A 25,563-nucleotide genomic window follows, 5' to 3' on the forward strand; every position below is an offset into this window, starting at 1 on the left:
TACTCTCAAGTAGATGCTCTCAAGTAGAATGTACCAATAAGGTCATAATGGAAATGGCCAATTACGTTTACACCGAGAATGGCTTAATATTAAGAAACCTATTGATAACAACATACTAGGCTGTTAAATGTGAAAAACTATTATCTCCATAGATGCAGAAAATACATTTAACCAACTATCTCTAATCTAATAACACTTTTTGGAAAATAAAAATAGGATACTTCCTTTACAAATTACAGAGTATCTACCTCAAACCACTGGAAGCCTTCTCATTAGAAGCAGAAACAAAACAAATTTGCCTTATGCTACTTGATATTTTTTTAGAAGGTCTAGCCAATGCAGTATGGTTTGCAGAAACAGAAATAAGAACTAAGGCTTTTAGGATTATTTGATATTATTTTAGAAGCTCTGGTCAACGCAGTAAGGCCAATACAGAAATAAGAACTAAGGCTTCGAGGATTAAGTAAGGTAACATTTTCTCTTCCCTCCTATGGTATTTTTGAGTCAGTTAATACATTCAGATTATAGATTCTGTTATTTTTTAAATTACTGGTAAGACATATTTACAAAGGAAAGACAAAATCATCTTTTGCATCTTAAGCCATGTCTCCTGGTGCTTTTTGACCCTGATCTTTGCTCGTTGACTCATCTTGATTATCTGGGCTGTGTTGAGGTCACTCTCAAACCTTCAGTCACCAGTACAGGAGTGGATGTTCAATACCTGTGACTGGCTGAGTGGTTTGGGTCTGTCTTTGGTGACCTTTCAATGAGCTGTTTTTACAATCCTGGGAGTACTAGAAGAACAAGCTCTTAAGCGATGACACTGTTGTCTTGACACTTGACTCTTTCAGCAAACCATTGCAGTGTTCCCTCGGTGCTATGCATCTCTATGGTGTATAGCTGCTGTACTTATCAGGAATCATTTGGAAGTTAACTGGTCAGGTTGAACACCACACAGAAATCTTTACTAATTAGCTAGCGATCTCTAACTTTGGTTTGTGACTTCAGTCTGTGAAATCTATGTATGTCTCTCTCTTTTTTTTTTCCCTTATAGCATGTGGAGAGGGCCAAATGTGAACTGTGTTGACAGCACTGGCTACACACCCCTGCACCATGCTGCTTTGAATGGCCATAAGTAAGTATCAATGTGCTGCATCCCTGCCCTCACCCTTCAGAATCCTGGCCCTCACCTTGTCTTTTTCATTTCCTAGAAAAGTTTGCTGGCTGGGCTCAGTGGCTCATGCCCATAATCCCAGCACTTTGGGAGGCCGAGGCGGGAGGGTCACTTGAAGCTGAGTTTGAGAACATCCTGGGCAACAAAGCAAGCCTCCATCTCCACACACAAACTTTTTTTTTTTTTTTAAATTAACCAGGCATGGTAGCATGCCTGAAGTTCTAGCTACTTGGGAGGCTAAGGCACAAGGATTACTTAAGCCCAGGATTTTGAGGCTGCAGAGAGGCATGATTGTGCCATTGCATTCCAGTCTGGGCAACAGAGCGACCCTATCTCTAAAAAACAAAAACAAAACAAAGGTTTGCTAATCAGTGGCACTGAGAACCAGAAAAAAACAAACCTAAGTTTAGTTCATCCAGAATTTCTGTGTCTTTCTTTCATGTGTAATTTAAACATCCTTCCCCACCCCACCCATCAAAAAATCTTTAGTCAAAAGTTAACCTTTTCTTCTGCCTGTTCTTTTCCCCTCTGGAATTTCCAGTGCTACGTAATGGTCTAGGTATGTTGATCAAATTTGGGGCAGCCAGAACATAAAGGGGCTGGAATCTATTAGGTAACTAACTCCTAGATAAGCCGAAAATAGATTGAGTGGTCATGATAAAGCTGTCTTCTGCTTCAATATTTATTTACTCTCTCTTCTTGCCTGCCATTCTTTCCTCATAAAATTAGCTCTGCACTCAAGAACCCTTTTAAGGGGAAAAAATACATTAAATGTCCTATGTAATTCTCCTAAGTAGAGAGAGGTTATTAGGAACTGGGTGGGATTTGTATGGAAAGTTTCTCTGGAGAAGGCATGCTTTGGGGAGAATTTGAGAGAGAAGGCATAGGCTTAAGTGATTGGGCACTGCCATTCAAGTTGCTCAGCAAAGAGACAGGCATTGTCAGGGAGTACAGTGAGTGGGTTTGCCAGGATGTTGAAGAATGTAAACCATAGAGTGTAACAGAATAGAAGGTGTTAAAGGAAAACACGTACTGTAGGCAATAAGCAGCAGCGGTGTAGTTTTTTGTTTGTTTTTTGTTTTGGGGGCTTTTTTTTTTTTTTGAGACAGTTTCCCCCTTCATGCCCAGGCTGTAGTGCAATGGCATGATCTCGGCTTACTGCAACCTCTGCCTTCTGGGTTCAAGTGATTCTCCTGCCTCAGTCTCCCAATTAACTGGGATTACAGGCATGTACCACCGTGCTTGGCTAATTTTTGTATTTTTAGTAGAGATGGGGTTTCACCATGTTGATCAGGCTGGTCGCAAACTCCTGACCTCAGGTGATTCACCTGCCTCAGCCTCCCAAAGTGCTGGGATTACAGGCATTGGCCACCGTGCCCAGCCAGCAGTGTAGTTTTTATGAGGAAGGATTATTGGAATCATTTTAGATTTTGCTGGGCAAGGAGCTCCCGGGCTCTTACCACCTTAGACTATTTTGTGTTATTTGTCCAATATTTGACCCACCCTGATTGACTCCAACATGCCCATAAGAAGCAATGGTTGTTGCCTTCAGCATTAAACATTTCTAAAATAAACTGAACATGATCATTAAGTCTTTTCTGTAGCCATCTTAGATATAGCTAAAAAGAAATCTGTAGAGAACACTGTTCCCATATATAGTGGGGTAATGTGAATTAAAGTGAATCTTGAACTTAAATGACTATATAGTTTGTTAGCCAAGTTCATTTCCAGATGCTGTTTTTATTTACAGTAGGGATTTTCTTTGACTTCACATTCATAGGGATAATGATATACTGGTATTTATTTAATTAGTGCTGTCACCAGGAAAAAAGCAAGTTCCTCTTTCTGGGGATATCAAATGATAACATATGTGTCTGGCTTACTTTTGCAATAACTTTTTTTTTTTTTTTTTGAAACAGAGTGTCACTCTGTCATCCAGGCTAGAGGGCAATGGTGCAATCTCAGCTCACTGTAACATCCACCTCCCGGGTTCAACCGATTCTCCCTGCCTCAGCCTCCCAAGTAGCTGGGATTATAGGCACCCACCACCATGCCCGGCTATTGTGTTCTTAGTAGAGATGGGGTTTCACCATGTTAGCCAGGCTGGTCTTGAACTCCTGACCTCAGGTGATCCGCCCACCTCAGCCATCCAAAGTGCTGGGATTACAGGCGTGAGCTACTGTGCCTGGCATGCAATAATTTTTATTTCGCTTGGCCTCTCCGCTTTTAGCTCCCATATCACTAAATGCTCTGAATAATGTGATGAATAATGATATGTGTCTTGTATGATTACTTTTATATATATTCAACACCTGAATACTGTTTAAACATCGTAAACGAGGAAACATTGCCAGGTTTAGACAAAGAGTCCAGACATTTTCTTTCTTTTTTTTTTTTTTAGAAGGAGTTTCGGTCTTGTTACCCAGGCTGGAGTGCAATGGCGCAATCTTGGCTCACTGCAACCTCCGTCTCCTGGGTTCAGGCAATTCTCCTGCCTCAGCCTCCTGAGTAGCTGGGATTACAGGCACGTGCCACCATGCCCAGCTAATTTTTTGTATTTTTAGTAGAGACGGGGTTTCACCACATTGACCAGGATGGTCTCGATCTCTTGACCTCGTGATCCACCCACCTCGGACTCCCAAAGTGCTGGAATTACAGGCGTGAGCCACCGTGCCTAGCCCCAGACATTTTCAAAGTAATAGAAAATAGATTACCAAGAAAGCCTAAACAGAAAGATGATGAGTCAGCATAGCATGGCTTACGGTGATTCAACTGCGTATCAGCAGCTCATGGAATAAAAGGAAAAGCCTGGGCAGTGAGCTCAGGTAAAGACACAGGAGGCAAATAAGACATCCGTGAAGGGGCTTTGTGCCGTACAGGTGTAAAGAGCTGTTAGCTGGAAAGGCTTATGAGTTCTACAAACTCATGATTGATTTTTGCCTTCTAGGGATGTGGTCGAGGTTCTTCTGAGGAATGACGCACTGACCAACGTGGCTGACTCTAAAGGCTGCTACCCACTGCATTTGGCAGCCTGGAAAGGAGATGCCCAGATAGTGCGGTTGCTCATCCATCAAGGGCCTTCACACACCAGAGTCAATGAACAGGTCGGAAGGAAGGGAGGCTTTCCTCTCTCCATTCAGCTACAGCCAGAGGTGGCAGCCCCATCACCATCTTAGCCCCATAGTTCAAATCTCAGAGAACCAGCTCCTTTTTAAAAAAAAAAATTTTTTCGATTATCAGTTCCTTAGCAAGGAACCACCTCTTCCATATCCTAAATGTAGATCTTAGTAGATCTTATACTATAAGATCTTAGTAGATCTTATACTATGTGGATGTATTTTATATGCATTTGACTCATGCATATTTGGAATAGTACTATAATAAAAATGTATATACGGTGAGCCCTTTGTTTCCAGGACCTCCCCATAGATACCAAAATCCGAGAAGGCTCAAGTCCCTTATGTAAAACGGCAAAGTAACATTAGCTCTGTCTGCGGGTTCTACATGTGCACATTTAACCAACCATGGATGGAACCTGTGGATATGAAGGGCCAGCTGTATTCACTTTATTTGCAAAATTTGAAATAATGCAAACCTTACAAAATTGCGTAGAGTCACTTTCAAGCTCCTGAGCTTAATTAATTGTAGGCCAGGTGTGGTGGCTCATGCCTTTGTAATCCCATTACTTTGGAAGGCTGAGGCAGGAGAATTGCTTGAGGCCAGGAGTTTGGGACGAGCCTAACCAACACAGTGAGAACCCCCCCACACCTACCTTGACGGCCCCTGTCTCTATTAAAAAAAAAAAAAAAAAGCCAGATGTGTGGCATGCACCTGTAGTCCCAGCTACGCAGGAGGCTGAGACAGGGGAATCACTTAAGCCCAGGAGTTTGAGGGTGCGGTGAGCCATGATTATGCCACTGCACTGCAGCCTGGGTAACAGAGTGAGACCCTGTCTCAAAAAGTAAATTGTGTTTATGCCATTGACATGGCAATGTAACTTTTCCAGTGTTTGTCAATACTGTGTAAACCATGCTGTTGTTTTACATACATCAGAACTTGGAGCAGTGGAAGTACTCATGCTAGTGCTGAAAAATGAACTTGCAAATCAGAAACATGTGAGTGGAGGTCAGAGGTGATTTAGTGGAATGACCATTTCCATGAGGTCCCCCGATGTTAATTTAAGAGTGAGCATACTCCAGTTGCCTGACCATTTGGAAAACAAAACAACGACAAAAAAAAGAGTGAGCATGCTTTGAAAAAGCAGAGATGATTCTTAGAAAACGAAAAAGGCCACATTTGAGCAAAAACAAGCTTACAGTGGCCATGGATTTAGTTACTCTGAGAATATACTTCCTCTTGTTTACATTTATATCTTTGGAAAAATTGTACCTGAATTATGTAAGTTTTAAACAAGCCTCTCATAAATACAACCCGCTGTCATTTGAGTTGGAGGTTGTGTGCCAGTTTGAGAGGAAATGGGCTTATATGATAAGCCATTCTCCTTTTTTTTTTTTTTTTTTTTTTTTCTTTGAGATGGAGTTTCGCTCTTGTTACCCAGGCTGGAGTGCAATGGCGCGATCTCAGCTCACCGCAACCTCTGCCTCCTGGGTTCAGGCAATTCTCCTGCCTCAGCCTCCTGAGTAGCTGGGATTACAGGCACGTGCCACCATGCCCAGCTAATTTTTTGTATTTTTAGTAGAGACGGGGTTTCACCATGTTGACCAGGATGGTCTCGATTCGACGTCATGATCCACCCGCCTCGGCCTCCCAAAGTGCTGGGATTACAGGCTTGAGCCACCGCGCCCGGCCATTCTCCCTTTTCCTCTCTCTGCTCTGAACCGAAGCAGATACTTTTCTCTGTTCTTTGAAGAGGGAGATGTTGATCTTTTTCAGTAAGCTTAGGACTATTTTTCTAATGACTTTGCCGAGAGGGGATTGTTAAATTACCTGTAGGATTAGCTCAAGGTTTTTGCTCAAAACATAGGAAATCATCCTGGCAAGTCCATTGTCAGGAAACTCATGCAGTTCTCAGTTAGCTATTAAGAGCATGATTTTGATTCTGAGAAGGGCAGCTTCATTCTGAGACATGAGAAAATTAAAATAATGCTCCCAAATCTCTTGATTTGGAGATTGTGTGTATGTAGCTTAATCAGCCTGCCTTTCCCCTTTGGGGATGTATTTTCTGGGTAGGTGAACAACAGACATTTAAAATCATCCATGAGGATGTTTGCTTATAACATTTGGGAATGAGAAGTAGCTGTTTAGAGTTAACTCTTTAGAATCTAAATGTAATTTTACTCCTCCTAGCTGAAGTGATCATTTCTATTCTCTGAAGGAAATGTATAATGAAGTTTGCTTATAACTAATATTCTTCAGTGTTGGAAAGACTGGTTACCCATTAAAGTCCTTCTCATTTAAGAAATTTTCGGCAACCATTTCTAATCCTCTTTGCTCACTTTTGCCTTGAAACACAGCTGCTTGGATTTTTGAGCCACTTGAGTGTGCTAGCTTAACCTGCTCACAGCTGCCTCCTGCCTGGAGTATCGGTTGATAGGTGGGACCCCAGCCCAGTGCTTTGAGTATCTGGCAGACAGGTGGGTGGGCAGGAGCTGGGCAAGATGTCTGCAGTAGCTTGAAGACCTTAATGGATCTAGATCAGGCGTCCCCAAACTACGGGCCGCATGCGGCCCCCTGAGGCCATTTATCCGGCCCCCCCGCCACACTTCAGGAAGGGGCACCTCTTTCATTGGTGGTCAGTGAGAGGAGCACAGTATGTGGCGGCCCTCCAACGGTCTGAGGGACAGTGAACTGGCCCCCTGTGTAAAAAGTTTGGGGACACCTGATCTAGATAGTAGTTGCAAGTACTATTGTGATTCATTTTAAAACCATTAATGTGGTTCCAGTAGGATGCTTCAATTAAAGTGGGGTAAGAGTAAGGTGCCCTGGAGATTGTCTTTCTTATTAACTTCCCTTTGAGGTGTCCAGAGGGCAGATTCAGGTTGTTCTAGGGTTGGGTTTCCTCAGGGCTGTGTATTGCTTTGATGTATTTCATCCATTTTATCATCACTTTTTTCTTTTCCTCTCCTTTTTGTAGAATGCTCTTGAGATCAAAGAACTAAAAAAGTACGGCCCCTTTGACCCTTATATCAATGCCAAGGTGTGTACTTTGCTGCCAGGAATTCTCTGCATCACTTCTCCAAGCTGTACCTCCTCTTTGGTCCTCTCTGCGTCTGCTCTTGTCCACTCAGGCTCCTCCTCATCACACTGACTGTTGTCTGCTTCAGCCCATCTGCTTTTGGCTTGTCTGGGAATGGGAAAATGCAGCTGCAGTGGGTTTTGGCTTTATTTTTAAAACCCATACTAATTTGGGAAAGGATGGGTGGCTTTTTCTGGAATATTTGAAAAGGCAGGAATGGGGAAATACAAGGGACCATATTACATGCCTAATTTACTATTTGGATTATTAAAATTTTAAAAATGAAGTTAAGAGATAATCAGACAATTTATCTTTTTAAATAAGCATAGAAAAAAAATGATTAAATTGTACTTCCTGGAATTAAAAAATTATTTTGGGCCTGCTTTTTATATGTCTTTTGAAATGGAATCTGATTTTCAGGTTTCAATAGCTAATGATGGAGATGTGGGGGAAAGGACATGGGTGATCCATTTTATTCCTTTAAAAGCTGTTGCCTGCCTCTCTCTCGTTTCCTGGAGTTTGTGCATCGCTCTCTGATGCTTTAAAACCATGGTCCAATATCTCCAGCCATTTGCTTCTCTCTGCTTGATCACTCTTAACCCATGAGGGGTTCTGAAATAGGAAATGATGTTGCAGGACCAAGGTTGGCACCTGCCTTAGTCTCCCTCCCTGTGAGGCTGGGGCAAAGAGTAGTTTGATGGGTCTGGTGATGAACAGCCCAGCCCTGCCTACCCCTCAGCCTTTACCACATCTGAGCGGCAGAGCTTGTTCATTGGGTGATGGTGTTAACCTGTTACCTCGGTGCTCTCAACTGCTGGTTGTTTGATCAAAGATTTTATTCAGAGGAAGTTTGCTTTTTGGCAGCAATCTGGCGTGTGCTTGAGACACTGCATTATCCACATTAGCTACCTTTTACTTGCGCTGAAAACAGCTGCCATGGGAAAGAGAAACATAAGGTACTTCTGTATGTTTCCAAATACAAGGCAGATATTTCATGCTTTTGAGAAATACTGATTTAGCAAATGAAGCCCCCTATGGGCTGGACCTAGGAAGGCTGTATAGGAGATCTTGTTCAGCTGTTGGGTCTTAATGGTAGAGAAGCAATTTGACCTTAGGTAATGGAGCACATCACCTTTATTTTGGCTTACACTTTCTTTCCTCCTTCCCTTCTCTTCCTTCTTCCTTTCCTTTCCTTTCTCTTCTTTCTTTTATTTTAGAGAGGGTCTCCCTCTGTTGCCCAGGCTAAAGTGCTGTGATTGGCCCGCTCTTTAAATTCTGTTTTTCTAGCCTTCAGAAGAGAAAGATACTCTTATCTTAGTTTTTTTGTTTTTTGTTTTTTTGTTTTGTTTTGTTTTGGAAGTGGAGTCATAGAGTGGAAAACTCATAGGTCAGACCAGAGTTTTAAGTTCTGGGATGCTATTTAGTGGTTTTGTTGACCTGAACAAGTTACTTAATTTCTCTGAGCTTCAGTTGTCTCTTTTGTAAAATGGGGCACTACCATCTACCTTGCTGGATTGTTTTGGAGTTTAAATAAGGTAATGTTTATAAAGTAAAAATCTCTCATAGCTAGTAATACTTGAGATACTAATTTTTTTAAAGTGTATATAATGTATTTCTGCAAAGGCATCTTTGGAATCTGTTCCTGTTACTGGTAGGTGGCACTTAATGAAACATTATTCAGTTAGTCTATTCAGAATTTTCTTTTATGGGGAGGAACATTGAAGTGATTGTTTTCCCCAGTAGTGGTTAGTTTAGTGGGCTTATAAAGCTTTGATAAAGGGTAAGACTTTTGTTCTTGAAAGTACGTTTTCCTATCCTTTAATTTTGCACGTATAAAGTAAAATTAGTTTAAATATAGTAAGAACATATTTCTTTAGAAATAATTCCCTTTGCCTCTACCCTGAAAGACCAATTGATGCAAACTACATTAAGAGTAAAGCTGGCCAGGTATAGTGGTTCACACTTGTAATCCCAGAATTTGGGAGGCTGAGGCTGAAGATTGATTGAGCCCAGGAATTTGGGACCAGCCTGGGCAACATAAAAAATAAAAAATTAGCCAGATGTGGTGGCATATGCCTGGGCTGAGGTGGGAGAATTGCTTGAGCCCAGGAGGTCGAGGAGGCTGCAGTGAGCAGTGATCACAGTTACCTGGCCAACCAAGTGAGACCCATATTCTTAAAAATATGATAATAATAAGAGAAAGACAGAGAAGTAAAGCTGTTTGGGTTGTGCTGAGAATATAAACTCTCCTTGAGCTGATTCAAATCTAACCTCCCTTGCCTGGGAGCAGTGGCTCACGCCTGTAACTCCAGCACTTGAGGAGGCTGAGGTGAGTAGATTACTTGAGGTCAGGAGTTCAAGACCAGCCTATTCAACGTGGTGAAATCCTGTGTCTACTAAAAACACAAAATCCCAGGTACTCGAGAGGCTGAGGCAGGAAAATCAGTTGAACCCAAGAGGCGGAGGTTGCAGTTAGCTGAGATCGTGCCACTGCCCTCCAGCATGGCCAACAGAGAAGACTCTGTCTCAAAAAAATTTTAAAAAACTGACCTCCCTAGGTTTTGTCCTTACTCAGCGGATTTTTATGGATCTGGCATATGTCTAGGAATTGTTTTGTTAAAGTATTTTTAAATGCTAAGTCTTGTCAGGCACCTGTACAAATTAAGAAGTCTCAGATGGCTTTTTTTGGGAGCAGAAGTAGTTTTTAGGAGGCTTCCTCTTCTTCAGCATTTGGGGCCTTTCCTTTTTCAGCAAGTCAATGTAAACCAGCCAATTGTAAATTATCCTTAGCTAAGGCAAAACCATGAAAATCGCTTATTTTCCCCCTCTTAGCAATTCTTACTTAGTCCGAGTATCATAAAATGAGTAACAAGTGAATATTAGGGCAGATCTATGTTTTTGGTACATTTGAAATTATTTCACAGCCTTAGAACTGAAAGAGCCTTGAAATTTTATCTAGAACAGTTGTCTCCAGATTTGATCAACCTTTCTGGTTGCATTAGAATCACCTAGTAAGTTTCTAAGAAACTTTTTATTTTAAAAAAGCTTCTAACTTAAAGTTGTAAGAATAATGCCATGAACTGTAGTGTACTCTTCTTGATACTCCAGTTGTTAACATTTTGCTACATTTGCTTTTTCTCTTTCTGTGTGAATATAAATATTCCAATTACGGTATGTTTTTCTAGGGCCTATACTTTGATGCTGCAGATAGCTGTAGGCCAGGTGTCCCTAACTTCAGCATCTGCCAACAAGGGATAAGTGTGCAGTTGGGCTGTGAGCATTAGGAGACTAGGAGGTGATGTCCTGAAATAGTTCCAAGAGGAGGAAGGCCAGGAAAAAGTTTTTTTTTTTTTTTTTTTTTTTTAGACGGAGTTTTGCTCTTGTTACCCAGGCTGGAGTGCAATGGCGCGATCTCGGCTCACCGCAACCTCCGCCTCCTGGGTTCAGGCAATTCTCCTGCCTCAGCCTCCTGAGTAGCTGGGATTACAGGCAAGCGCCACCATGCCCAGCTGATTTTTTGTATTTTTAGTAGAGACGGGGTTTCACCATGTTGACCAGGATGGTCTCGATCTCTTGACCTCGTGATCCACCCGCCTCAGCCTCCCAAAGTGCTGGGATTACAGGCGTGAGCCACGGCGCCCGGCTGGAAAAAGATTTTTGTTTGTTTGTTTTTTTGTTTTTTTGGTTTTTTTTTTTTGAGACGGAGTTTCGCTCTTCAGGCTGGAGTGCAATGGCACAATCTCGGCTCACCTCAACCTCTGCCTCCTGGGTTCAGACAATTCTCCTGCCTCAGCCTCCTGAGTAGCTGGGATTACAGGCACGCGCCACCATGCCCAGCTGATTTTTTGTATTTTTAGTAGAGACGGGGTTTCACCATGTTGACCAAGATGGTCTCGATCTCTTGACCTCGTGATCCACCCGCCTCGGCCTCCCAAAGTGCTGGGATTACAGGCATGAGCCACCGCGCCCGGCCCCGTTTGTTTGTTTTTTTGAGACGGAGTCTTGCTCTCTCACCCAAGCTGGAGAGCAGTGGTGCTGTCTCAGCTCACTGGAACCTCTGCCTTCCAGGTTCAAGCAATTCTCCTGCCTCAACTTCCCAAGTAGCTGGAATTACAGATGTGTGTGTGTGTATACACACACACACACACACACACACACACACACACAATAATTGTCGCTGATGAAAAATTGGATATTAAGTCATGGAGATTATGACCCTTTGATCCTAAACACTTCCATTTTGGTATTAGTTAGTTCTTTGACCTAAATCTCCTAAGAACAAGGACATTCACTTACAAAGCCACAATACATTTATCACATTTAGAAAATTCAATATTGACATGATACTGTTATCTAATAGAGAATCCATGTTCAAATTTTACCAGTTCCCTCAAAAATGCCCTTTGAGGGCAATTTATGATTGAGAATCCAGTCCAGGATCACACATGTTAATAATATGGAACAATTCCTCGGCCTTTCTTAGTCTTTCGTGGCATTGATGGTTTGTAAGAGCACAGGCCAGTTGTTTTGTGTACTGTCTTTCAGTTCAGCTTTGCCTGATGTTTCCTCAGGATTAGATTCTGGGTATACATTTTGGGCATACAAACCATAATGCCACAGAAGTGGTATTATGTACATTTTAGTGCCTTGCATCAACAAGGCACATGACATTGATTTGTCTCATTCTTGATGATTACGATTGATTGCTTAAGTTGGTGCTTACAAGTCTAGGGTTGGAGCTACTAGTACTTTGTTTTTGTTTTTGTATTTTAGTTCCCATGTAATTCCAAAATAAAGCTGGTTTGATAACTACCAATTTAGGCCAACTTTCCATGTAGAGGAGGAATCTTTCTCTCTGTCACTTGAAAGGTGGACCTGCTACCCCTTATTTTAAGTATTTTCTTGTTTTCCCTAATAACAAACAGAACTCATTACTATTTGGCAGCCTGGTTTTGGATTCCATTGAGTTTTGGTTTCTTAGGTTTGGATGGTATTTATCTTCCTAAACCTTCCTTTTTTGCATCAGAGTTCTGCTTTCCAGAGCAGTACAGAGTAAGTCTAACTTTTCTTCTACATGATGAATTTGCTTTCGTTTTTCTTGTGTCATCTCAATCTCAGACCTAGTTTTTCCTTTCTTTCCAATTACGGTATGTTTTTCTAGGGCTTATACTTTCATGCTGCAGATAGCTGTAGGCTAGGTGTCCCTAATTTTAGCATCTGCCAACAAGGGATAAGTGTGCAGTTGGGCTGTGAACACTAGGAGACTAGGAGGTGATGTCCTGAAATAGTTCCAAGAGGAGGAAGGCCAGGAAAAAGATTTTTGTTTGTTTGTTTGTTTTTTTGAGATGGAGTCTTGCTCTCTCACCCAAGCTGGAGTGCAGTGGCGCTATCTCAGCTCACTAGAACCTCTGCCTTCCAGATTCAAGCAATTCTCCTGCCTCAACTTCCCAAGTAGCTGGGATTACAGACATGTACTGCCATGCCTGGCTAATTTTTGTATTTTTAGTAGAAATGGGATTTTGCCATGTTGGCTGGGTTGATCTTGAACTCCTGACCTCAGGTGACCCACCCGCCTTGGCCTCCCAAAGTGCTGGGATTACAGGCGTGGGCCACTGCGCCCAGCCAGGAAAAAGTTTCTTTACGATTTTCTGCTGCTTGTAGTTTATGCATATATATACATATGTATAATGGATTTATACATTGAATGGAGTCTTCAGATGTACGAGTTATTTAGCAGGATCCTTTTTTCTTAGAAGTACTAACCAGTAAGGAAAAAATGGAAGTGGGTCTTAAGGTGGGTAGGAATGGAGAATTTGTGCAAAAGCCTTGGGGGAAATTTGGGCTATTTCCTCTTACTCCCCTTTCTCAGTCCAGATTCATGGTAATAGAATTCTGGGAACTCTGGAAGTATTGTGAGCACCTGTAGTGCAATTCGGAAGGTGTGGCAGGGAAACATTCCAGATGATCAGAAGTCTATGCTGCTGCTTAGAATCCTTCCTTTTCTTGTGAGTCCATTAGCCAGCACTTAATAAGAGTTTGCTGGGCCTTCCTCTCTGAGGTGCTACTTTGGCAAATCTGAGGTTGGACCTCAGATGATTTTTAAGCTACTTAAAGTTGGACCTACTAGTTATTTCTAAGCTCCCATGTAATTCCAAAATGAAGCCAGTTTGAGAATCACTGATAGTTCTTGCACTGATAGTTGTCAGGCTCATAAAGCCTACAGTAATCAGAGTTTATTGTGATGGCCTGTGTCAGTGATGGATGTGGTCACCATAGGTATAATAAATTTTGGTAATATAGTCACCAGACCATGTCTGGCGTGACTGAAACCTAAGTAACGTGCTCCCTATACTGTGACTGTGAGTGTAACTTTCTGCAGAGATGTGGTTAGACCATTTTTAACATGAGGCAGGAAATTTGCCAGTAGTGATTATGACCTTGCCTTTACCAGGGCAGCTTTGTGAGAACTGCTTTCATTCTGCCAAAAAAGAAATAGAAGTTTTTTTTTTGTTTTTTTTTTTTTCCTTTGCTGGATGGTTTAGACTTTTACAGTTCTTCGGCCCTAATACATACTTTTTATAAAATCAAGGACAAATTATTCTGGTTGCTGGGAGACAACTTGGGTATAAATGAGACAGTAGTATTTGCTTCAGAATAGTTTTTCCGAACTGGAGTTTTAATAAGAATAAGCTGACTTTCTTGGCTCTTTCTATCACACTCATCTTAAGATGTATAAGCCAGAGAATCCTTTTAAGTTTCTTTGGGTCACCACTCTGCCCCAGAATTACTCTACAGAAAGATCCTGTGAGTTTTTGTTATTGTAGGTGTTGGTTCATCAAGAGAAAGTGATAGCGAACCAGAGAAATGTTGGGTTAAAAAAAGACAGAAACTGAAGGGACATCTCTAAGTTTGCTTAGGAAACTCATACCATAGCTTAATAGGAAATAGGCCTTCCAAATGGGTATCCTAAAAGGTTTGTTTGGGATAGGGAAGACCTTAAGGACTTGCTTTCTGCCCAGCATTTCCCCTTCCTCCAGACTTTCAGGTTACATGGAACTTGCTGCTCAGGGCCCAGTCATATCATAGGAGGCCGTGGCTGGCAGGCCGGCTGCATCCTCTGGCCAGTGAAGGCTGTCTGCACCTTCCCGGCGGCTGCTCTCCTTGAGTTGTGTTGGAGCTCAGTGCCGCTTCCTCTGCATCCTCTGTTTATCTGTGTGCATTCATCTTTGCATGTGTCCTGTTACTACTTTTTCTGTCCTTATTTCGTTTAAATATTTTTCTCACCTTTTGGGGACTTGCTCCCAGCAGCTGTGGATCTTTCTGGTATAGTTGGAAAAAATGATGCAGTCAAATGCCAGATCAAAAGCAGATGGAATTGCATGCATGTTTGGGTCACTCCTAATCCATTACTTTTAATGTTAGTAGAATTAAAGCAATTGCAGAAACATTTAATTTTGACCTTTTGACCACTGAAAGGTGCACAATATTGACTTGACTAACAAACCTCCTCTTCAGTTTCCTTTTCCAAAAGTAGCAGAAGCCTCCTGGATAAATTTAGGAATCTTGAAATCTTGTGGGAGAATTACTTTCATTAGTGCTTCTCAAAAAGGAGAGGTCATGAGAATTACTTTATTTCTGCTCTAGTTGTACAGTCAGTAGTAAAAGAGCATAACCGGAATGACTAACATTTTGCTTCTGATGGTTGATAAAGCACAAAATTCTCCCATTTTATCTCAAATTCTGTCTTTAGTTTGAAACAGAATTGGCCTTGGAGGACTGTGGGTTGCGAGCTTGAATTGATAGCAATATTACATTTGAATATTTTGCACCTCTCACACAAAACATGGCAGCGTTTGCCTCTTCCTTACAGAAGAAACACCGTCCTCTGCTGTCTGCCATTTTAATGAAGTAGATACTGCATGCATTGATTGGTGCAGGCTCCTGGAGTAGGCACAGTGCAGCGGCAGGGTCCTCTATTTCTCTGTGACTGAGCCCGAGTGCTTCCTTTCCCTGGAAATGGCTTTTGGCTGATACCTTGAGCGATTTTTAGTCTGCTGTGTTACTTTCACTGTTGGCTGATTGATTTGCATGCAAGAAGCTACACAGATGACAAACTTTTATTAAAAAGCTTATGTGTAAGGCGATGGATGGTTGACAAATCCAGAATCAGAACCATAGGGTTGAATACATATAAATTGTAAAACCAGTTGAAGTTTAAACTGAAACAATAGCAGTAATATTATTGGTATTCATTCTGCCAGGACTTCCACCAAATGCCTGCCACATTCCCTTGTTCACTCTCCCCACAACTTGGAGACACTTCCTTCATGGCACACAGGGGATTGCCAGTGTTTAAGAGATGACTCCTCCCCTCTCACAGTCACTGGGGGAAGGTGTCGCTGATTAGAGCAGCCAGGCTTGTTTGTGCGGTAAGATGCCTGGATTCTGACTTTTATTAGTCCCCAAGCATTGCTGCTATTTTTCTCATTTAAATTTCAGTGGTTTTACGTGTGACTGTCCCAGTCAGGTGCCCAGCAGCCAGTCAGCTTTCTGATGTGATCTGCTTGTTAACCCTTTAGAACAATGACAACGAGACAGCCCTGCATTGTGCAGCGCAGTATGGCCACACAGAGGTGGTGAAGGTGCTCTTAGAGGAGCTGACGGACCCCACCATGCGCAACAACAAATTCGAGACCCCTTTGGACCTGGCAGCACTGTACGGGCGACTGGAGGTGGTGAAAATGCTCCTTAACGCACACCCCAACCTCTTGAGCTGCAACACTAAGAAGCACACCCCTCTGCACTTGGCAGCAAGGAATGGCCACAAAGCTGTGGTCCGGGTCCTCCTCGATGCCGGCATGGACAGCAACTACCAGGTAGCAGGGTGGGTGGGGGCTCCTCCACTCTCAAGGGATTCAGTCATTTTGCAGAAGGCACTAGTACCATGCTGCTGGGCTGTGCTCTTTATTTAGCACGTTTCACATCATGTTTCAGATGCTTCCATTTGTTGAATCATTTTAATGTGAAACGTTAAAAACAAATGAACTCCTCAAGGGAGTGTATTTTTTGTTGTTGTTTGCTTCTTTTCAGGGGGTAATCCGTAGTCATTAAACTCTGAAAAGATGTGCTTGTGGACTGTCTCTCAAAACCAGAAAAATTTCATTATCTTCCTATCCATGTGTTCCCACTGCCATCATTTAGCACCTCCAAAGTCTCATCAGCTTGACATTGCCAGCAAGTGATGCCACATTTCTTGTCTGTGTTAGCCTTTCCCATTCAGCTGAATGATTCCTTAGCCTTTGTGTTGACCAAACCACATCTGAAGTGAGGGTGTTTCTCTTGTACTTTCCTTCTCATTACTCCTTCCACCCAGGAAGGTAGAATTCTGAGGCCTTTCACCAGTAGATGGCTCTAAGAGTAACTGTTCAGTTATTCACACGTGGCCTGCCTATGTCAAAGACATGGCCTTGATGTATGGGCCACAGTTGTGATTCTGGAATCCACACAAGAAAGGTTGGAAAGATGATGACAGAGGGCTTTGTGTGGTTTGTTTTATTTTGTGTCCCTTCTTGTCTGTGTCCCGTTTGTCGCGTGAAGCCGCACCAAACTGTTCTGATGACATCCCGCTCTGCGCTCTCGTTTGCTTTCCAGACGGAGATGGGCAGTGCTTTGCATGAGGCTGCTTTGTTTGGCAAGACCGATGTGGTGCAAATCCTGCTGGCTGCAGGTGAGAGGTCGGCAGCGCTCTTGTCTACACAGCATGCCAGGGTTGGGATTATTTCTCCGTAGTCCCCTAGGGGGATTTTTGCTGGCTGTGTTTGAACCCAATGTATGTGTATCTCCACTGGTTGATTACAAGTGTGTAAACTGTTCTTGAATAGCTGGATTAAATGGCTTTAGATGAAAAATGTTGGTCACGCTGCTGGGAGCCTTAGATGTCCTAAAATTTGACCTTTTTGGAGGCTGGCTTGAAAATGCTCACTCCCCTGGTCCACCTGGTGTGCCTTTCTAGGAATTGACGTCAACATAAAAGATAACCGTGGACTGACTGCCCTAGACACTGTTCGGGAACTGCCTTCTCAAAAGAGCCAGCAGATAGCAGCATTAATTGAAGGTATCGTCCTCTCTCCCTGTCTGGGTGACCAGGGGACACACGAATTAAACCAAGGCATTTGTATTTGGTGAAGCTTTTTTTTTTTTTTTTTTTAAATCTTTCCATGTAGATCACATGACTGGAAGAAGAAGTACAAAAGAAGTAGATAAAACCCCCCCACCCCAGCCACCTCTCATCTCCAGTATGGACTCCATATCGCAGAAGTCTCAGGGTAAGGTAACTCTCCCCTGTCAGTAAAGGGGTATTCAGCTCTTGGAAAGAGTTGAACATTTGTGGGCAGAATGGAAAAATCTCAATTTAAATCATAATTTTGGGAGGTTGGGAATCCTTAATAAGTTTATATTCAGTTCATTTTGTGCCAACTACTATATGAAGTTTTATTGGACATAGTTTATGCATTTGACTGTGGACCTCTTCTATTTTATTTTAGCCGCCACTTTTCCAGTTGGCTTTGTGAGATTTATTCTGGGATGTGTAGTAGTGAGGATCATCTCAAGATGAATTCAGATCTCAGCGAAACATTCTTTTTCTAACACACGATGCAATGCCTTGTGCATAGTTGACCAATAATAAATATTTAATGAGTATCATCTGGTTGGTGGTGGATACATGGCAAATTTGGATAATATATTATTTGGCCAACAAATGTAGTCTGGATGGGAGCCTGGGGAGCCCAGCCTATCTATCAGTAGTCAGGATCCACCTTTTCAGATGTTTAGCAGCCTTCTGGGTCCTTGATATGATGAATACAAAGCTAGAATAAAGACTGACACCTTTCCCCAAATATAGATCACAATAAAGAAGGCTTGAAAAAGGGAAAGGGATTTCCCAGAGGAGTGCAGAGATAAGTGCTAAAGGATACCCAGCTCTCTCCACTGTGGAGTCCTTGTCTCCTTCCTGCATGCACTTTTTTTTTTTGACCTGATAATCTGCTAGTAATGGGATTAGTAGTTCACTAACCTCTTCAAGGATTTTACATTTATAGTTTTGATTCTTTTTTTTTTTTTTTTTTTGAGACAGTCTCGCACTGTCGCCCAGGCTGGAGTGCAATGGCGTGATTGATCTTGGCTCACTGCAGCCTCCGCCTCCTGGGTTCATGTGACTCTCCTGCCTCAGCCTCCCCAGTAGCTGAGATTACAGATGCACACCACCACACCCGGCTGATTTTTTGTATTTTTAGTAGAGATGGAATGTCACTATGTTGACCAGACTGGTCTCAAACTCCTGACCTCATGATCCACCCGCCTCAGCCTCCCAAAGTGCTGGGATTACGAGTGTGAGCCACCACACCTGACCTATAGTTTTGATTATTTACAGGCAACCCAGAGTTGCCTGGCCTCTAACAGTTGGTAACTTTGCAGAGTCATACATTTGGATTGCAGGTGTTCTGAGGCTGATAGTTGTCTAGCAGGCCAGGCTAACACCTGCACAGACCTCCAGCTCAGAAAGCCTTTGCCATCCTGTATTTTGCTTGAGCATGTGGAGGCTCTTATTAAGGAATATAAGGGGTACTAAATTTTTCAGTTACACATTGCTATATTTTATGGGTTAAGTTTATGTTATTATGGTATTTTGGGACTTTATAAAGGTCTTTATAGATGTCAATGGTTTTTCATACTGAATTAGAGAAAAATGTGTTTAGATCTCAGAGTATGAAGAACAGCTGAAACTGTATGTATTCTTGTCCATGGAACAAAGTAATCATTTTCTTGCTCTGGGTTGGTGTTTGTGACCACAGGTGACTAAAGAGGCTTTGGGTTGCTGCAGTGGTTGGAACCTGAGATTCTGCTCCCCTTTAGTGATTCTCTTGCCCTCCAACCTCCTCTCAGGTGACGTGGAGAAAGCAGTGACTGAACTGATTATCGATTTTGACGCAAATGCTGAAGAAGAGGGTCCCTACGAAGCTCTGTACAATGCTGTCTCCTGCCATTCGTTGGACAGCATGGCCAGTGGGCGATCATCTGACCGAGACTCCGTGAACAAGGAGGCTGAGGCGACAGGAGTGAAACCTGCTGGAGTGAGGCCTGTATGTGGCCCGGGGCCCACACCTGCTGGGGGCTGTGCTGGCTGGCTGGCCTGAGAGGTGCTGGGGCATGGGGAAGGGAAGCGTGATCCCTGGTGCCAGCTCATGTTTCTGAGGCCTGGAGCCTACTTGTTCTGCTTTTCTTCACGGGGCTCTGCTGGGGCTCTCTTGCTGAGTGTGCTAAAACCATACAGACCACACTGAGGTTGAGTTTTTCTTTTTCCAATTTCACTGTAACCAGCTCGCATCTTTACATGACATCATTGGCCATAGAGCAAATAAAAGCATTTTATTTCTATTTAGTCTTAGTATTGCTCCTATCTTTGGAGTCTTTGCTATATGTTGTCTATTTTCTCTCTGAAAAGTGGAAACATACACTGAAAGAAGCTCACTGAAGTGAGTTCCTGTCTGTCCTGAGTACGTGCTCACCATTCACTTGCCCTCAAAGGATTCTCCATTTAGATTGGGGCAGGTTCTGGATTCAACAAGGGTTGTAGCAGGGCTTAACATTATATTTATTAACATGTGGCATTCCTGTTTTATCTAATTATAATGCCTCCTGCCATTAAGATAATAGTGACTGGGCATGGTGGCTACATCTGTAATCCCAGCACTTTGGGAGGCTGAGGTGGGCAGATCACAACAAGGTCAGGAGTTCGAGACCAACCTGGCCAATATGGTGAAACCCCATCTCTACTAAAAATACAATATATGTATGTATGTGTATATATGTATGTATATGTATATATATATATATATATATATATATATATATATATATGTATTAGCTGAGTGTGGTGGAAGACTCCTGTAGTCCCAGCTACTCGGGAGGCTGAGGCAGGAGAATTGCTTGAACCTGGGAAGTGGAGGTTGCAGTGAGCTGATATTGCACCAGTGCACTCCAGCCTGGGCAACAGAGCAAGACTCTGTCTCAAATAAAGGTAATAGAATGAGAACAAGTCTGAATTTTTCCTTCTGAAGGTCCACCTTCCCATGTTTCTGTTTCTTTCTCTAGTACAGATGCTCCTTGACTTATGATGGGATTATATCCTGATAAAGCCATTGTAAGTTGAAAATATCATTAAGTCAAAAACACAGGTGATACACCTAACCTACCAAACACCATAGCTTAGCCCAGCCTACGTTAAATGTGCTCAGAATACTTACATGAGCTTACAGTTGGGCACAGTCATCTAACACATAGGCTGTTTTATAATCAAGTGTTGAATAGCTCATGTAATTTATTGAATACTGCACTGAAAGTGAAAAGCAGAATGGATGTGTGAGTACCGGAAGTACAGATTCTACTGAATGCTTATTGCTTTCTCACAATGATAAGGTTGAAACATTGTACCATCACAGGCCGGACAGTCTGTACCTGCTTTTACTTCTAGTCTTGTACATTGTTCTCGGGACAGCTTACTCCTAGCTCCTCCCCTATCGTAATGGGAGTGTAGGCCTGAATCGCTGGTCCCACTGGTACCCTCCTTCAGTTTTGAGCATTGCCCATTAGCTAAACTAGCCATTGCTGTAACAAGATTCTTGTGCTAACCTCACCTAGAGACATATTTTCAGGCCTATGTTATTTCTTCCTGTTGGAGGGGCTAGCCTTTCCCTTTTGGTCTGAATCTGGCTTGTGACCATGTTGATGATCCTTTGGCTGCCAGGTAACTCTTGTTTTTTGTAGGTGTGCCACGGGAATGGCTTTATGATTCTTAGAGTGGTCTATTTTGTTCAGCTCCTTGCCCTGCCCTGCTATGCCCCAAAACAGCATTTTAGTGTGGATCTTGAAAAGGCCCGCAATCTAGTGGTAGTCCTCCAGAGTTGATGTTATCAAGGACTGTGACAAAACTTGTGAGTGGTGAAAGCAAGTGCATTTGCCGAGCACCACCAATATAGCGCTTCTATAGACAGCTAGTTTTTTCACTTCTTTTGCTTTTAGGCATAACTGAATTTAGCAAATCCAGCTTTGGAGGAAGGTTGCGCTTTAATCGGTACTTACAGGTGGTGCCCATTAGGGGGCGCTGGAGCCTTTGCAAGAAGCAGCTCAGGGTTACTGAAAAAAGCTGAGAATGAGTTCCTGTGATTGATTTACACTGGTCTCTTTGTTCCCTCCTGCTCTGTCTTCTGTGCTCCTGAGCAGAAACGGCTGGATGCTTTGACAATTTTGCCTGTGTATGTTGTGGCTGTGCCATCTTCCTGGCCCTTGATAATTAACTATGGCAAAGGGCCTGTTTACATCTCGGTAAACACAATGGATGGTATGTGTAAATTATCGCTGTTATTTCTAGGCCCTGCTCCGAAGTTTTCACCTTAGAACTAAAGAGATGCACAGGTAGTTCTCTTTCCTTCCAGTGTCCCTGGTGGTCGCTTCTTCCGCAGAAGGCTTCCATATTGTTCGTTCTAGGCTTTTTTTGGCCTTAGGAGGCTTTAGGATGAGTTCTTTTTGTTGTGTTTCTTTTTTCCCTCCCTCAGCTACTTGCTGTCCCAAGGTTGCTGTTCCCTTCCTTAAAAGGTGGCACTGGGACCAGGTTCCTGCACTTCTGGAGCAAAGAAGGGTGGGGAAAGTGGGACTTGGTGGGAAATCAGATATAAATAGCTTTGTTTGGCTTGAACATACAAACTTGTTTTGACGTTGTTGCCATTGGGCAACCATCTGGTTCCAGGATCTGTGGGAATGACTGACTTATCAAGACAGAACACTGAGCAGTGAAGTCTGATTTAAGAGAAAGATTATGGATGCCAACATGCTAATGCTGGTAGCTCCTGAAGCATGAGAAACAGCTTTCCATGTAGATTTTGCTTGGGCTTTTGTGTAAGTCAGCATTCTCTGTTCTGGCTTTCTGAAATACTCCTGTTTTAACAACATAGTGAACAAACCTACAAGCCAGGGAATGAGCCTGCAGGACAGCTCTTGTTTCGGGTGCCCCACTCCCTTTAGTAGAAACACTGATTCTCAAGCATGAGCAGGGCTTTGGAAAATAAGCAGCGCTAATGGCCCTGCGGGTCCAATGGCAAATATCTCTTCAGCATTCAGTTTTCCTTCATCAGGATCATCCTGTGTATTCCTGAAATTGTTTACCCATGGTCTAACTTGTCCTTTGTCACCTCCTCAGTGACTTTCTTATTCTAGAGCAGGGGTTGGCAAACTATAGTCCGCAAGTGTGTGTTTTTGTAAACAAAGTTTTATTGGAGCACAGCCACACTCGTTCATTTACATATCATCTGTGGCTTCTTTTGCTTTATAATGGCAGAGTTGACTGCAAAGCCTGAAATATTCACTATATGGCCCTTAAAGAAAAAGCTGCTTTTCCTTTTAAAAATGGGTTTAGATGAAATAGTTTTATATAATACTTGCTATTGAAGGAGGCAACCGAGGATAAGAGAACAGTTTCAGCATTTTGCTAATAATCGGGAATAGACCAGTATCAGGGTGTTGAAGTTTCAACAGGAATCAATGTTTCTGTCCTTGATTACTTTCCTCATTACTTCCTCAGTAACCTGGATTCGTTAGAATGAATTTCACAGGTTGATTTCTTTTGATCCAGTGCCACTGATTTTCCTAAGGTAACGTTTCATGTATCAATATTATGAAGGACATTTTCTAACAAGGCAGTTACGTGTTTTCAGTACTGGCATTTCTCACTGTGGTCTAGGATATGAAAGAGGTGTTTATGATCTCTGCTACAGACATCAAAAAACATAGAGCATGCGAATTGAATTGTGTATGTGTGCACAGAGTTCTCCATCTGTTCAGAGACTAAACCTTGACTTTAGTCTCTCAAGGGAGTTCTGTGCATTATTCTTTTTCATTTCCAAGGGCTAAGAGGAGGACAAACCGAAAAATCAGATGTTTGAAAAAAAGATAGCGAAATATTTATTTATTTTTTCTCTTCTCCAGAAGGAACGTCCACCGCCTCCAGCAAAGCCACCACCCGATGAAGAGGAAGAAGACCGCATAGATAAGAAGTATTTTCCCTTGACAGCTTCTGAGGTAGAGGGTTGCGGGTTTATTCCCATCGCTGAAATTTGAGTTTGTTGAAAAGGGCATCGATGTGTGCTTTAAAAGACTTTGCTTTCTCATCAGCAATTCGAATTATAAATTTGTATTATGTGTACCAGTAATCTGGAATAAGACCTTTCAAACTCACAAAGAATTTTAATATAGCTCTCACAGACAGGCCCATTATTGATCTACCATACCACACGGAAAGTAAAGTGTACATTTTCTCCTGGCTCCAGTAAGCTGAACAGTCTCATTTCTTGCTGTTAAGCCTCTTGTCTTTTGATACAAGATGTAGAGCTTCCCTTTAATCACCATTCCCTAGACTGTGCCTGATTAGCAAGCTTTAGTGCTTCTGCCCCCAGCATCTTATTCCTGTTTCTTGTATTTTTTCCTGTTCATTTCACATGAAGACTACAGCAGGACAAACATGAATTGAGTCATGAAGACTCAATTAGGAAAGACATAGGAATTACGGGGGACGGCGGGGGCTGAAAGATCAAAGAAGTTTATTTGAAAAGAATAGTCTACCCTTTTGAAAAGGAAATGTTACAATGAAGCAGATAACCCAATCACTTAGAAGTGTGAAAAAATTATATTTTCTTTAATCTTTCATCTTCAAAATTCTCTGCTAACACTTCCTGCCATTAGGAGAATATATTTATGGAATATTTATTGAAAATATTACATGATTCTAATAGTCATTTTGTAGCTTATTCAATACCCTATTCTGTAATTTAAAAATCAGCTAATATAAAACAGTTAATTACTCTCATCCCTTTGTCCCTAGAAGTTAGAGTTAATTTTTTTTTTTTTACGGTAGTGCCATGGACCATGACAGGTTCTTTTATTCAGTATAAACATGGAACCAGAAGGATGACTTTAGTTTAACAAAATGTATAAATACAAGGAAGCCCTTTTAAAAATGTAAAAGTCAGTGTTGAAGATAGGGGAAGATTTCTATGCTAGGTGCAAATTCTGTGGTTAATTCTTTCCTTTAATTACAAAATTCTTATAATGTCTCATCTAAGGGTCTCTAGATTTGCAGCCTCTTATTATCACCTCTGGATAATAATACATTTCTAGTAGATCCAAGTGCATGCAATAAATCCTTCCATATATATATACATATATATATATATATATATATATATATATATATATATGTTTTTTTTTTTTTCTTTCTTTCTTTTTTTTTTCTTTTTTTAGACAGTATTTTGCTCTCGTTGCCCAGGCTGGAGTACAATGGCACAATCTCAGCTCACCGCAACCTCCGCCTCCCGGGTTCAAGTGATTCTCCTGCCTCAGCCTCCCAAATAGCTGGGATTACAGGCATGGGCCACAACACCCAGCTGATTTTTGTATTTTTAGTAGAGACAGGGTTTCTCCATGTTGGTCAGGCTGATCTCGAACTCCTAACCTCAGGGGATCCACCCACCTTGGCGTCCCAAAGTGCTAGGATTACAGGCGTGAGCCACTTCGCCCAGCTCTTCTGTATTTTTATATGAATAGAAGTTTGCCTCATTACCCCCCACTTTTATTTTTTTAACAAGGAAAAGCCTAAGAATAAGGAGCATATTCATTTGGGGCTGGGTTTCTATAGATGCCTTCTGCCCCTCCTTAACAAAGACTTGAGTTTAAATTCATAATGCGTGGGCAAGGCTCTTAAAGAAATACTGGATTATACTCAGAACTTTCTATTCTCCCAAGACTTTCTAAAGCATACAGTGTGGCAATAACACAGTGTCAAGAAGTGGTGGCTGGGAGAGAGAAGGGGGACATCTTCATACTACCCTCCTAGATGGGAGAGCTTGAGATGTATTTTTGACAACTTGCTTCTGAATAGCCTGGAATTTTGGATCAGTTGGGCCAGCATAGTCAGTATTTGGAAGATGGCGAAACACCGAATTTGCTAATGCTAATTCCCTGGTGATTGTAGTTACATGATATAGAGGTGATACAGCCTCTATATGATCTGCATATGATCTGCATAAAATCTGCATATGATCCAGGCAGATTTCGTTCATATGCTATAGTGTGAATGGTTAAATCT

General features: G+C 42.1%; 1 protein-coding gene across 3 annotated transcripts in view; it reads left to right on the forward strand.

Annotated features, from left to right (window-relative positions):
• ANKS1A (ankyrin repeat and sterile alpha motif domain containing 1A) overlaps positions 1 to 25,563 on the forward strand; it is a 204,495-nt gene that overhangs the window by 82,864 nt on the left and 96,068 nt on the right. For 2 of the 3 annotated variants that reach the window (XM_039467397.2, XM_039467398.2), the window contains exons 2-10: positions 1,055 to 1,135; positions 4,122 to 4,278; positions 7,269 to 7,331; positions 15,950 to 16,246; positions 17,022 to 17,097; positions 17,383 to 17,484; positions 17,594 to 17,695; positions 19,314 to 19,510; positions 23,409 to 23,501. In XM_039467397.2, the coding sequence (XP_039323331.2) occupies positions 1,055 to 1,135; positions 4,122 to 4,278; positions 7,269 to 7,331; positions 15,950 to 16,246; positions 17,022 to 17,097; positions 17,383 to 17,484; positions 17,594 to 17,695; positions 19,314 to 19,510; positions 23,409 to 23,501 (1,168 nt within the window). The remainder of the gene's footprint in view (positions 1 to 1,054; positions 1,136 to 4,121; positions 4,279 to 7,268; positions 7,332 to 15,949; positions 16,247 to 17,021; positions 17,098 to 17,382; positions 17,485 to 17,593; positions 17,696 to 19,313; positions 19,511 to 23,408; positions 23,502 to 25,563) is intronic. The other variant, XM_039467399.2, reaches the window with a different exon arrangement.

Source organism: Saimiri boliviensis, chromosome 4 (genome assembly GCF_048565385.1).
Source record: "Saimiri boliviensis isolate mSaiBol1 chromosome 4, mSaiBol1.pri, whole genome shotgun sequence".
Lineage (NCBI taxonomy): Eukaryota > Metazoa > Chordata > Mammalia > Primates > Cebidae > Saimiri > Saimiri boliviensis.